The 15,278-nt window shown below is 41.3% G+C and overlaps 1 protein-coding gene across 25 annotated transcripts in view; it reads right to left on the reverse strand.

Moving 5' to 3' along the window:
• Positions 1-15,278, reverse strand: part of DGKH (diacylglycerol kinase eta) — a 287,539-nt gene that overhangs the window by 65,799 nt on the left and 206,462 nt on the right. For all 25 annotated transcript variants that reach the window (XM_084981862.1, XM_084981873.1, XM_084981865.1 and 22 more), the window contains 7 exons: positions 14,517-14,623; positions 13,688-13,813; positions 10,924-11,026; positions 8,931-9,090; positions 6,653-6,761; positions 6,394-6,533; positions 3,403-3,487 (listed from right to left, as the gene is read on the reverse strand). In XM_084981862.1, the coding sequence (XP_084837988.1) occupies positions 3,403-3,487; positions 6,394-6,533; positions 6,653-6,761; positions 8,931-9,090; positions 10,924-11,026; positions 13,688-13,813; positions 14,517-14,623 (830 nt within the window). The remainder of the gene's footprint in view (positions 1-3,402; positions 3,488-6,393; positions 6,534-6,652; positions 6,762-8,930; positions 9,091-10,923; positions 11,027-13,687; positions 13,814-14,516; positions 14,624-15,278) is intronic.

The raw sequence follows: 15,278 nt of genomic DNA on the forward strand, positions 1-15,278 counted from the left end.
TAGACTGTATGTTTGGTGTATGATACAGAAGGGACCCAAAAATAAAGACTCCTGCATCAAAAGGCTTTTAATCCACTTGGAAAGCAGTAGAAAACATGGGATGGGATATATTAGGGAGCTGGGATTGATATATACACACTACATAAAATAGGCAACAAGAACCTACTGTATTGCACAGGGAAATCTACTCAATACTGTTTAGAATTTTTCCTATGTTGGAAAAGAATCTGAAAAGGAACAGATCTATGTGTATGTAGAAGTGATTTACTTTGCCCAACACCTAAAGCAACACAACTTTGTGAGTCAACTATACTCCAATAACACTTATTTAAAAGAAAGAAATGAAAGACAGGAAGGAGGGAAGGAAGGGAGGGAGGAAGGAAGGAAGAAAACAGTAAGAATTTGACTTCCAAGGAAGAGACGAGGTCAGCGTGCGGTGATATCAAGATAACCATTGTTCTGATAGGGTTTGGAATTTAGGGGTTGGCTTAGGTTAAAAGAATTAATAATAGGAATTTCATATTCACTTCTTTGGGCCCGTCATCAAGCCAGAGGACAATATAATGGTGAGTAAATAATACACACTGCCTCATCCCTACAGGCTGATGCCACTAAGACAATGGAAGGGGAAGGGGGCTGTGGAACTACTGAGAAAGGACAAAGACCAAGGACTTGAACGATGAGGGATGGCCCCCTGGACTGAGTGATACCCAAGCTGAGACTTGAGAACAGGAGGGAACTACACTTGAGGCCAAAGAGCGATAGATAGACATTCCCAAAGGGTCAGAGGACAGAAGAACCGGATGCCCCGGGGATTTTACATTAAATGTAAACAACACATTTTCTGAAATCAGGAAATCTGATATCAGAGAAGCGTTGTTACTAAAGGAAATCATAGAACCACCATTGTTACAATGTTTAAAAAGTATAATGACAACTAGAATGACTGAATATGGCCAGAAGGAGTTCCTCAATCAAGCTGTCAGGATTGCTTCAGCTCTATAATTCTATGGTGCCAGCAGAATGCTAACAGTTATTCAGATAAGAAGTTCTACCACATTCTGTGTCCTTTTAAGGAAAAGTGGAAAAATAATAATAATTTCACAATCACGCATAAAGGAATCCAAAATAAATATTTTATTAAAAAAATACAAGCTGGAAAAAATTAAGTTGAGCCTAAGAAGAAGGAAGGTTTAGCCTACTTTCATTTCAGTTTTCATGGCAAAAAAGTCGCACAGTGACTGGTCAGGTTGACACAGAACACCCACTCATCCTGCAACCTTAAGGCATGCTGTCTCTTTTGTTTTGAACTACGTTAATAAGAAACCAAAATAAATGAAGTTTCATTCAAAACCCTTTTACACTAGAAAAAGAGCTTTCTTCCATGTAGTTACAGCTGTACCTCAATTTAGTGACTACTAATGGGATAAAAGTAAATTGTCTATGATTTTGGACAACAGAAATTGATAGAACACTGCAAATCAACTATAATAAAACAAATTAAAAAAAAATTGTCTACACTTTAATTTTATATGCTAGGAAACTGATATCTCTGAAGCAAGTAGAGTAAAAGAATTCTCCTTTTTTATTTTTAGAAAATTAATAACATTAAAAATACTATTAAGAAAAAAGATTGATATATTTAGAGCTGGAGAAAATACTATTACATTGATAGGTTTAGAGTTGGACAAAACACTATTTATAAACAAAAATTATAAAAAAAATGAAGCTGGAAATAAAAGTGTGTGTATATATATATATATATATATATATACATTTTTTTTTTTTTTTTTTTTTGCTTTTTAGGGCTGCATCCCGCAGTATACGTAAGTTTCCAGGCTAGGGGTCAAATCGCAGCCACAGCTGCCGGCCTGCGCCACAGCCACGGCAACTCGGGATCAGAGCCTCATCTGAAACCTACACCACAGCTCAGGGCAATGCTAGATCCTTAAGCCACTGAGCGAGACCAGGGATCAAACCTGAATCTTCATGGATTCTAGCTGGGTTCGTTAACCGCTAAGCCATGAAGGGAACTCCAAAATAGTGAATATCTTAATATTTAATAGTAATTACCTCTAGATGGCAAAAGTGTAAGTAAAATTTTGATTTTCTTTTAATATATTTTTACATTTTCCAATTTTTTCAGAAGTAGTTTTTGCTACTTTTATATCAGGGAAAAAGATTTAAATACAATTAGCTTCTTTAAGGAATAGCCCATGTTTCAGGTCATCGTTCCTTTTCTTAGTTTGGACAAGATCATCATTTTCTTAATGACAAAACAAAGATTTCAACTGTAAAATAAACAAATGAACTTTACTAGAGGGAAAAATGAGCCATCACTGATCAAATGGTCTAAGCGAGTCAGAAAATAAGCCTTTGAAAATTAGGTTCTGTTTTAAATCTCCAGCGCTTTGAGGTTTAATCAGAATGCTGACTCTTTAAGAACGTTTAAAAACTGGGAGTTCCCATCATGGCTCAGTGGAAATGAATCTGACTAGCATCCATGAGGACGAAGGTTCGATCCCTGGCCTCGCGCAGTGGGTTGAGGATCTGGCGTTGCCGTGAGCTGTGGTGTAGGTTGCAGATGTGGCTCAGATCTGGCGTGGCTGTGGCTGTGACGTAGGCCAGCAGCTACAGCTCCGAGTGGATCCCTAGCCTGGGAACCTCCATATGCTGCGGGTGTGGCCCCAAAAAGACCAAAAAAAAAAAAAAAAAAAAAAGGCATTTCTAAAAACCGTAGTTATTAATGGTCTCTAGCAGGGATGGATGAAGACACTGTCTTCCTTTGTTTTATCTTGATCAACAGGCTTAACCTAAAGACCTGTTCTGAGGCACTCTCAGCATAGCGGGAAGAGAGACACTCCATAATATCCAGGCTACCAGTATTGGTGTGTTTGGAGATTATTTCCAGGAGGTGGGGGAATAATCAAACAGGAATAATTAAATGACTGAAGCAGAAGATGAGTGAAAGCTAACAGGAGCCTGGCATCAGTTGGCCTCCCTGGGGCCCTGATGCTAAGAGGAAGCACGAAGGAGGGATATTGGGAGAGAAATGCCGGGGCGGGAACAAGCAAACTTGGATGCTTGCTGCTTTCCACATACTCATCACTTCCTGTAACTCCCCCAACACTGTGGCCTCCTCCACAGGGGAGGTGCCCGAGACCCATGAAGGGAAATGTTGCGGCTGAATTCACACGTCCTGGGTGGGTGACACGGAAGGAGTCTCATCTAGATGAAAAGGATCCTGCCCTTGGCGGAGTGGGGCGGGAGGAGAGGACCAGACCCCCAATCAGAAAAATGACGATTCAGTAAACATGGTACCACATCCTATAAGCGTCCTTATTGTTCAAGACTCTCACCCCCATTTTCAAATGATAAAGAGAGAAAAAGTTTGAGTCTTACATAAAATTCGTCAGATGCTTCCGGAGGTTCGGGAAGTAGAGAAGCCTTTGGTGGCAGCTTGAGTTCATAGGTCATTATACTCCACCTGAAGGGAGAAAAACCTCGGGTCAGTAATGCCTTTAGGGTTTAATAAACTGACTGTTCTCACCTCACACACACACGCATGTGTACACCATATACTCATGAACCACAGTTTACTGTGTCTAAAATAACCAAATACAGGAAGAGATGGAAATTCGATAGTCCCATAACATGCTGAATTCATTGTTTATGATTTAAATATCTTACCCAATTCTCTGGTCAGCAACTTCCACACATTTTAAAGCCATGGGCCAGAGTAAGAAATGAGCATATGTAATAATACCGCCCCTCTCCACTAGATGCAATGCATTCTGACTTTTCTATTCCTTTCTGTTTTTAAATTCTGCTCACCTCAGTTCCGTTTCGTTTCTTTTTTTGTCTTTTTGTCTATTTAGGGCTGCATCCATGGCATATGGAGGTTCCCAGGCTAGGGGTCCAATCAGAGTTACAGCTGCCAACCTACACCACAGCCATAGCAACGCCGGATCCTTAACCCACTGAGTGAGGCCAGGGATCGAACTTGCAACCTCATGCTTCCTAGTCGGATTCCTTAACCACTGAGCCAGGACAGGAACTCCCTCACCAAAGTTTCTAACTAGACTGTACAAGTTGCTAATGGGTCACAGCCCCAAATTCTAAAACAATGTCCTAGATGAAACAAATGCCTAGTACCTATGAAAAATCATTCTGCATGTAGCAATCAGTCTCACTGAGTCCGCTTATACAGACATGAAATGAAAATTAGCTAAAGAGCTCCTGTTTTGTTTTTTTTTTTCTTTCTTTCTTTTTTAAAATTTTATTTTATGGCTGCACCTGAGGCATATGAAAGTTCCCAGGCTGGGGACTGAATCCAAGCCACACTTGTGACCTACCACACAGCTGTGGCAATGCCAAATTTTTTAACCCATTGCGCCAAGCAGGGAATGAACTCACACCTCCATAGCGACCATAGCGAACTTGGGAACTCCTAAATGGACCTTCTTACATTAAGAAAGTAAGCATGGGGAGTTCCTTTCAGGGAACAGCGGAAACAAATCTGACTAAGGATCATGAGGTTGCAGATTCGATCCCTGGCCTCGTTCAATGGGTTAAGGATCCTGTGTTGCCGTGAGCTGTGGTGTAGGCAGGCTGGAGACCTAGCCCGGGAACCTCCATATGCCGTGGGTGCAGCCCTAAAAAGCAAATAAATAAATAAATAATTTTAAAAATGTAAGCATGGGATTGGGAGGAAAATATTAATAAAGATTGTACTTAATTGAAGTAAATTCATTTTAATTAGCTGTAAATATTAATTTCAAACCAAACACTGAATCATTTGATAATAGAGAAAAACAATCACCTCCAGCTATTTCCAGTCTTCTGCCTAAAGCGATAAATTCAAAATTTGGGAAGAACAATTGGGTAGGGACATTACTGTTGTCAGTTACAGGATATGAAATAACGATTTTTTTCAAAGACACAAAGCATAAAGAGAGCGGTATCATAACATGAATTATAAGAAAAGTATATCACGGTGGAAGCCAGTGATAAAACCTAGAGGAAAATCCCAAGACTAGCATCACTATGTAAACAGCATCTACTGTATCATTCAGACTAATAAGCCTTTGCATATGAATTCAAATTCTGGGGGTTCCCATTGTGGCTCTGTGGTAATGAACCTGACTAGTATCCGTGAGGGCTAGGATTTGATCCCTGGCACCGCTCAGTGGGTTAAGGGTCTGGTGTGGCTGTGAGCTGTGGTGTAGGTCACAGACGCGGCTCAGATCTGGCACTGCTGTGGCTGTGGTGGAGGCCGGCAGCTGCAGCTCCAATTCGACCCCTAGCCTGGGAACTTCTACACGCCGCAGGTGTAGCCCTAAAAAGAGAGACAAAAATAAAAAAATAAAGTATTGGAGACTGAGTCCACTTTATGCTCTCAAACTGCAGGGAGATCCCTCCCATGACCAGTTTGTGAATAAACACAGACAAACGCTTTTCTGCCCAGCTTTCTTTTGAAATATTCCGTCAGCAAAAGCATCAGCCATTACAACATTACCTTATGACAGGCAAGGTTACAATTAATTAGGTTATAGCTTATTTTAGAGTAATCACATTTTAGATGGTGGCTCCCTGATGAGATTTTGTTATTTTCCTGGGAAGGGTGTCACAGATGGCTAATCCTATCAAAGTTGTTTTGATTCACGCAAGTTCAAGTTCATAATGAGATTTCGACATTCTGGTCTTCTGCCTGTGCAGGTTACTGCTTACTGAGTCCTAGTGGGTCCCTGCACCCGGATTCATGATACCACCTCCATAATACTCAGGGTACACACACTGCAATTTCCTTTTTATACGTGGGGCATTTAGAGAGAAAGCAGTTACGGGATATGATTGAGGGTACCATAAAAATGGTGACATTTTCTTCATATGAAGCTGTTTTCCCAATACTTTCCTTGTTCCTGAGAAAGGATTGCATTTTTTAGTATTTTGTGGGTTCAACTTTGGGTTTAGTGGGTGCAAACTATTACATTTAGAATGGACAGGCAATGAGGTCCTACTGTGTGGCATGGGGAACTATATCCAATCTCCTGGAATAGACCATGATGGAAGACAATAGAAGAAAGGGAATGGAGGGAGTTCCCCTTGCGGTGTAGCAGAAACGAATGGACTAGTATCCATGAGGTTGCAGGTTCATCCCTGGCCTTGCTCAGTGGGTCGGGGATCTGGCATTGCCGTGGGCTGTGGTGTAGGTCACAGACGCGGCTCAGATCCTGTGTTGCTGTGCTCTGGCGTAGGATGGCAGCTGCAGCTCTGATGCAACCCCTAGCCTGGGAACCCCCATATGCCATGTGTGCAGCCCTAAAAAGCCAAAAAAAGGGAGGGGATCAGTATGCCACTTGGATCTGGTTTTAGAAGGGAATGTGTTATTACCTGTCCAGCATTTTGGTACTGGCTCGTTCCAGCTTCTCAAGTATCTGAGGAAGTTGGGTGTCGTCATCGTAGGAGCCGCCCCAGCCAAGAACCCGGGCCAGGTCGTTGCCTGTCCCCAGAGGCAGGACTCCCAGCTGACACTGAAAGAGAGCCCCACAGGACACCTCAGACAAGCTGAGTGACACTTCGGCATGTCTCTGCGAGCAGCTTAGGACATGCACATTCATGTTCGCCAGCAAAGAAAAGAAGGAGCACTTGCCTGTTTATTCAAGTTGAGCTTGTCGATTTCTGACAAAACCCAACCCACACTGCCGTCTCCTCCGCAAACAAGAATCCGGAAATTGTCGAACTTTTGGAATAATCTTAAACTGAAAATGAGAAAGTATTTTATTTTAGTAGAAATAAAGAAAAATCACTTTCCCCAATTCGTTGGCATTCTGCTTTTGACTGGTATTCACATTCAGATTAAATATAAGAATTCTTACATATGAATCATACTATAAAAATTAATTTGAGTGCAATATTTAATTCAAGAAAATGTCTCTTTCTTTCTTTCTTTTTCTTTCTTTCTTTCTTTCTTTCTTTCTTTCTTTCTTTCTTTCTTTCTTTCTTTCTTTCTTTCTTTCTTTCTCTTTCTTTCTGCCTGTGGCACGCAGAAGTTCCTGGGCCAGGGATGGAACCTGTGCCACGGCAGTGACACCACCAGATTCTTAACATGCTGAATGACCAGGGAACTGCCAAGAAAATGTCTTAATTGTAAAGAGGAAAGGGAATTATACGTAGAAATGGAGATAAAATTAAAAGGAAAGAGGGGTAAGAAATGAAAAAACAGAAAAGAAGCAGAACCCAGGAAAGAGAAATTAAGTTAAGGGAAAGGAGACAATAAAAGTGGGTGATTTTTCTCTTTCCATCTCAGGAATATGTTATTTCCATGAGTAGCACATTACAAACCAAGGCATGGAATCTAGGGCACCAGTGCTCTTGAGTGGCACTGGGGGCAGTTCTGAAACAGACCTACCACTTGCCAATGTACCCTGCAATAGTCCCAGTAGCTTTTTCCCTTCCTCTTTTCCTATTCTCAGGTCAAACTTTTTAGTTCTGATTTCTTCATCTCAACTTTTTTTAAATTTGTGTTTTCAGGGCCACATCCATGGCATATGGAGGTTCCCAGGCTAGGGGGAGAATCAGAGCTGTAGCTGTTGGCCTACACCACAGCCACAGCAATGGCAGATCCTTAAGCCACTGAGCAAGGTCAGGGATTGAACCCACATCCCCATGGATAGTAGCTGGGTTCGAGACCACTGAGTCATGTATAGGAACTCCCTTCATCTCAACTTTTTGACGTATCTCACCTTCTTTATATACCTTTGTGTCTATACCTCAAGCATTGTGGAAAATCAAAAAAATATGTTTTGGAGACAATCTCAAGCGTTTCACGAACGGAGTTCCTTGGAATCTTAGAGGATGGATGGAAAAAATAAATGTCAAGAAGATAAGAGATTAGAACCATGAAGGATGATGAAATAGAAGTGCTAGAAAGGGGGACAATGCTCACTAGCAACGGGAGAGACAGAGGTGAGGGGAGAAGCTAGAAGAGGAAGTGCTAGGACCCCTGCAGCAGAAAGCGAGGGAGGTACAAGCACATAAGAAAGGAGTGGAGTTCAAACAAAGAAGACCAACACCCAAGGAACCAGAAGGGTCTCAGGCAGTAAGAAAAAGGCAAAGGAAATAAGAAGGAAGATTCTGAAAGGACAAAAGTGAAAAGAGGCACAAAGAGAGGCTGAGAAGGGAAATGGAGAAGATGAGAAAAACGCTAAACCACAAAACATAAAAATCCTTTTCAGGAACTGGTATCTAAAGCTTCCATTTCTACTTCTGTGTTTATGGTTTAGGTGACAACGGAACCCAAGAGAAAAGCCCAGTTGGCTTAAGTAAATCATCTGAGGTTCCTGGTTCAGATGACAAATACACATGCTAAAAATGTATTCAAAGTGCCACAAGGCATATTTTCTCTCATTGAAAATACATTTAATTTTCCCTCAAATTTTAGCTTGTAGGACATTCCAGAAAGTTGGAAATGAACAATCAACAAAAGCATTTTTTGCTCATTTATGTGGACCAAGGCTGAAGTCCTTGAGATCCATGAGAGTACCTGTGCTCTGAAAAAATAATTATTTGCACATGTAAAATTCAACACTAGCCTCCCAGGAAACTCATTTTCCAAAGTTACTCTTTGTATTTCTATATTTATACAAGTTGCTCTTTCATAGAGCGAAGCAAACCGTTAGTACTGTTTGATGTAGGATATACGCTAAAACATTTTTAAAACAAACTGTGGAACTTCCAGCACACAAGGGAGTTGTATAAATACCAAAAAATTGTGTTAAAATTTATAATTTGAGCTTTAAAAGAAGAGACGTGGGAAGATCAACACAGAGATGACGAGGTGAATCTGCAATTAGGAACTGAAAAGCCAAACAGAAGGTTATGCTCGATGCCACATTTAATTCAAAGGAGAGTTATCAATAGTCATTTACCCTAAATGAGGACCTCCATTCATTAAATCAAACACCTGAGCCGGATTTAGTAACTGTTTAAATCGCCGAAGAAACTTTACTCCCTGATTATCTCCACTCTTAGAGTTGACAAAAACCAATAGAGGACTAACACAGAATGAAAACGTGGCTCTACAGAAACCTGTAAAAAAAAAACACAGCACAAGATCAATACATACGGCTTTCTTTTTAAACCATTAACAAAACTTCAGACAAAAAAAAAAAAAAAAGACGAATTCAAAAGAACCTTTTCGGTTACTTTAATAAGTTATAATTTAGCCCCCCAAATGGAGATGGGTTCATTATTTACATATTAAGACCATAGGACTTATCCTTTTTTTTTTTTTTCCTTGTCTTTTGTCTTTTTAGGGCTGTACCCTCGGCATAGGGAGGTTCTTAGGCTAGGGGATGAATAAGAGCCACATCGACATAGGATTCGACATGCATCTTCGACCTACACCACAGCTCATGGCAATGCCGGATCCTTAGCCCACTGAGCGAGGCCAGGGACCGAACCCACATCTTCATGGATACCAGTCGGGTTCGTTAACCACTGAGCCTTGACAGGAACTCTGGACTTATCTTTTAAAAAATGTTTTATAATGAAAAATCATACCAAAGATGGTAAAACTATTAACCATAGATAATTTGAGACCTACCGCCTGCCTTAATAACACTTAAATATTAAAAGAAACTAATCATAGACTATAAATTCACATTTGTTAAAGGATTCATGTTCAGTAGTCTAAAATATTTAACTCTTCCTTGATAATGTCTTAGAAAATATTTTTTAATTTCATAATTTTATAGTAACTAACAGAAATTTGACATATCAGGGTTTGGTAGGGGTCATTTAATGCACAAGTTTAAAAAGTTTATCTTCAGTGTATATCCTTATTATCTATTGGCATAACTTGAAAAACATAAGGCACTTTTTTTTTTGTCTTGTTGCCTTTTCTAGGGCCGCTCCCACGACATATGGAGATTCCCAGGTTAGGGGTCTAATCAGAGCTATAGCCACTGGCCTATGCAAGAGCCACAGCAACTCGGGATCTGAGCTGGGTCCTACACCACAGCTCACGGCAACGCACTGTGCAAGGCCAGGGATCGAACCCTCCACCTCATGGTTCCTAGTCAGATTCGTTAACCACTGAGCCACGACGGGAAAGGCACTTTATTGATGCAAATCATTGACAACAGTTCATGGCAAAAGCCTTTTGGAATGTGCTTTGCTTATAAGAAAGTTATTAGTATGCTACCCCAAAATGAGTGTTGTAAACAGGCTCTTTTTTCGTTTTTTTAGGACCACACCTATATTGGAAGTTCCCAGGCTAGAGGTTGAATCAGAGCCACAGCTGCCGGCCTACACCACAGCCACAGCAACTTGGGATCCGAGCCTTGTCTGTGACATATCACAGCTCACAGCAAAGCTGGATCCTTAACCCACTGAGCCAGGCCAGGGATGGAACCCGCATCCTCATGGATTCTAGTTGGGTTCATTTCCGCTGAGCCACAATGGAAACTCCATAAATGGTTCTTCAGCACATACAACTAAGTTGTAAAATACTGCAAAGTGAATGAATTTATAGAAATGTAAATTTCCTGCAATGAAATTTTAGGAAAACAGATTCCCCTAAGAGCTATGCCAATGGGCAGCATCCATTATGAAGACAAAAATACTTCTGAAAATTAACCTTTGCAGACTGCATTCTGCCACAGATAATGATCTTATTTTATTTGCTGAAATGTAAAATCGATACGTCTTATATTCTGTAATTTCACCACTGGGTTCATAGCTTTGTTAAACCTTAATTTTAAAATGTCCTTTTAGAAATGAAATGTACTATTTTGCAATTGACATGGAATCCTTATATAAAAACTGACCAGCATACTCAATTACAGTTCCATTTATTCTAGAAAAACACATAATATTTGAAATACCAGGACTATACATACTTACACTACTGCTACGTACCATCAGAATCGGTGCTGTTTAGTGCAATTGGAGGGATGACAGATACTTTACACTGGCCAAGTGGACAGATAGGATGGTACAAATCTTTGCAGGCAGTGTGTACCTAGTAACAAAGGTGGATTTAATCTTTAGGAATCATAAAAACACAGCAATTGTTTTGTTATGGTATAAATTATATCTAAGGAATTGACAAATGAGAATCAGGTGCTTCACAAAATGGTCCGTAATTCATGAACGGCTTTAATGGCACAGTATTTATACTTCTAGGGAACTGGCTAATCCTTTTAGAGACGGGAATTTGATTGGGTCTGTGCAGTCTGTTTTCATGATTGTCTCAGGCGAGGAGTATGTTGGCTGTAAATGCCTGGTGAAGGCAAGGAAAGAGGAAGAGGGAGGAGAGGAAGGAAGGGAGGGAGGGAAAAAGATGGACGTGAACCAGTGAGCGTCAATATCATGGTCCATAGGAAAAACTGATGACCCTGACCTTATAAAATTCTTACAGAATTTAACGAAAATAAATACAATCTGTAAGGTGTCTGCCCTTTCTGCAGTGCTTCGATAATTTTCTCCCAACACTTTGGGGTTTGGGGGTTTTTGTTTTTTGTCTTTTTGCCTTTTAGGGCCCCACCTGCAGCATATGGAGGTCCCCAGGCTAGGGGTCTAATCGGAGATACAGCCACCGGCCTACACCACAGTCACAGCAACGAGAGATCCGAGGCGAGTCTGCAGTCTACACCACAGCCACAGCAATGCCGGATCCGAGCCTTGTCTGCGATGTACACTACAGCTCAGCGCAACACTGGATCCTGAACCCACTGAGCGAGGCCAGGATTGAACCCATGTCCTCAAGGATGCTAGTCAGGTTTGCTAAGCGCTGAGCCACGACAGGAACTCCGACACCTTTTTTTTTTTTTTTTGAATCACATTGTCGTGTTGGCGTAGTTCTAAGTACACCTGTGCTTTTTTTCTCAGCTAGACTTCCGGCTCTGTAAAGAAAAGGCCCCTATTATTGCCCACTCATCTTGGAAATCGATACACATCACAGGAACTCAGCAAATGTGTTAACTCTGTAGGAAAAAAAGTTTCAAGGACAGGCAAGCAGGGCTAACATATTAAGGAGGACCCAGGCAACTTAGAATAATTTATGTTCTTACCTAGAAAGCCTTTAAATGTTTTATTAGTAAGAGCAGGCACGTTATCATAAAGCACTTCTTTAATATGACTTTATTTCATTAGTCCTTTTAGAAAACCGGCCTATCAATTAAACAGGTACTTGTCACAACTTTTGAGAAAATGACTGGAATTTAACAGTGATTCTTATTCTGCTGATGATTTAATTTTGGACGGCTTCCGATTACGATTTATAATAATTAACAATCCAAATGAATTTTAGAAAATGAGTGTCCATAGATCGTTTTTAAAGGAATAAAAAAGCATGCAAATCATAGAGCAAAACAGAAAAATGTAACAACGTTACATGAGAAAAGCAGAAATAAAATTGTATCTTCACTATTTTTATAGAAAAGGCAAAACTATGTCCAGAAGCTGTATAATAGCTGGAAAAATTAGGAGTTGACGGATTAGGACTGTGGAACCAGAGTCTGGTTTGGTTTTGAACCAAATGACTATGTTTAAACACTAGCTATTTCTGCTATTAGAAACTCATATTTGAAAGGCAAAATAATATCCTAACAGATAAATGATATACGAAATACAAGGGTAAGAGGAATATAACACAGGTGACGGCGGCCCCGAAACCCACACATCTAAGTGACACAGGGCGGGGCAGGAATGATTTCGAACGAAGTGACATTTAGGTCTGCCTCAATAGAAAAGGGAAGAAAGACATGCCACAATGGATCTTGTTCTACAATCTGTAATAATAACTTCCACTTGGGAAATTCTTAAAAAATGGGAGTGTCTAGAGCGAACAAGTAAAAAACCGAATTAACGACTACTGTTAAAGTTAGTAAAGTTTAAAAACCACTCATTTATCCTTTACCTTGCTTTCCCTTGGTGTGTGTGTGTGTGTGTCTTTTCAGGGCACCCACAGCATATGGAGGTTCCCAGGCTAGGGGTGGAACTGGAGCTGCAGCTGCTGCTACACCACAGCCACAGTCACCCCAACTCGGGGGGATCTGAGCCAGTTCTGTGACATACACCACAGCCCACAGCAACGCCAGATCCTTAACCCACTGAGCGGGGCCAGGGATCGAACCCGCATCCTCGTGGATGCTAGCCAGGTTCGTGACCGCTGAGCCAGGATGGGAACTGCCTTCACTTTCCCTTTTGGTTACCATAAGTCTGTGGTCTACGTCTGTGGGATAAGTTAGGAGTTTGGCATTAACATCTACACACTATTATATATAAAATAGATAACAAAGACCTACTGTATATAGCACAGGGAACTATACTCAGTATCTTGTAATAACCTATAAAGGAAAAGAATCTGAAAAAGAATATAGATATGTGTGTGTGTATATATATAGATAGATATTTACTATGCTGTATTGAAAAACAATAAAACTGTAGGAAAGCAGTCTTTAAACAAAGAACACACAACAAGAGTGTCTCAAAAAGGGCATTTGCAAAAGGAACCAGGGTGGACGCAACGCACTTTAAAAAAGGATGAACCTTACAACGGTTGCGTGTGCTGCCAGGTTCTGCTCTGCCGTAAGTTCTTAGCTTCGCCTCCAAATACCCAGAGAGGGAAGTGTTACAGAAAAGAAGTTGATGACAGGGAAAATAATTATGAAACTCTCACCATCGTTTTACACCAGAGGCATTTCCAGTCCTGAAGACGGAGGACACTGCCGCATGTTTTGTCACAGACAGCACACTTGGCACTCACGGGCAAGTTACCCTCGAGCCACTGGTGGGGCATGGCCACCTGCGCAGCAGGAAGGAAGGACAGTCAAGGTAGAGGCTGTGGAGGACGTCATTCTTATCCAGGGGAAGCTACACAATGATGCCTCACTCTGTGGAACCAGCAATATGTCTCATGGATGACAGCCATTCATTTCCCCCCATAATTATTGAGCATCTCTTATGCCCTGAGTGCTAGGGGTACAAAGAAAAGTAAGACCAAAGCCCTGCCCTTCAGGATTTATAGTCTTGCTCAAGAGAAAGGCACATTAGAGGGATTATCATAAAGTAATCATGAAATGGCATCAGAGATTCACATGCAAAGTGCAGGGGAGGCAAGGTTTCAAACATGGGGGGTACGTTTGAGAGGAGGCCCCCAAGTGGGAGGAATGAACATGTGAATAAACAGCGGGGCTGAGCCTCAAAGAAAATCCTAGTTGGCCAGCTAAGAGTCTACAACACCAGCCCAGCACAGCGGCAGGTCGTAAGTCCTGACACAATGTCCCTCAACACTGAAGAGCTGAAGGACGCTATGAAGGATTGAATTGCAAATAGAAAAGTCACAATCCACCAAAACCATCCCCCTAATCCTGATAATAAACACTCCCACTTAACTCTCCGTTGTAACTGAACTAATAACCGATGTTCCCACTTAATTGCCCCAGGAGCAACCAAGAATAAAGGATCAGAGATGGGGAGCGGGGTATGGGAGACAGGACAGAGCTTACGCCATCTTCGTCCTCTATGATGTCCTTCCCGATGGAGGCCAAGGTCGTCCATTTGCAGTTATTTGTCGCTCTCACTGCACACCTTTTATGAGCTTTGAATTTACACACTGGAAAAAAAAAAAAAAAAAAGCCAACCATTGCTAAATGGGTATGTACTTCTGGACCAACAATTGAGGGAAATCACAGCACGAAATTTTTCAGGGGTAAGGGGTAGAAGAAAAACAACGTATTTAAGTTTCTAGTCCTCTCCAATAATAATCACGATATTCTAAAAAGCCAATGTGGCTATATGCAAGCTGCTGCGTAGGTTGCAGATATGGCTTGGATCTGGGGTTGCCATGGCTGTGACTGTAGCTTCCACTGGACCCCCAGCCTGGGAATTTCAATACGCCGTGGCTGTAGCCTTAAAAAGAGAGAAAGAAAGAGAGAGAGAGAAAGAACAAGATCATTCATGAGCGTTTTAAATGTAAGTATGTCAAGAAAATATCTAGGCTTCATGAGAAATAGGTTGAGAAGGGTCACAAAGACAGCACTGTCTCTTAAGAGACATTCTTTTTTTTTTTTTTTTTTTTTTTTTTTGTCTTTTGTCTTTTTGTTGTTGTTGTTGCTATTTCTTGGGCCGCTCCCGCGGCATATGGAGGTTCCCAGGCTAGGGGTTGAATCGGAGCTGTAGCCACCGGCCTACGCCAGAGCCACAGCAACGCGGGATCCGAGCCGCGTCTGCAACTTACACCACAGCTCACGGCAACGCCGGATCGTTCA

Source organism: Sus scrofa, chromosome 11 (assembly GCF_054392235.1).
Source record: "Sus scrofa isolate SSC_HxYL_T2T_F1_AM1 chromosome 11, Sscrofa_HxYL_maternal_Yorkshire_Landrace_v2.0, whole genome shotgun sequence".
NCBI classification, from domain to species: Eukaryota; Metazoa; Chordata; class Mammalia; order Artiodactyla; family Suidae; genus Sus; species Sus scrofa.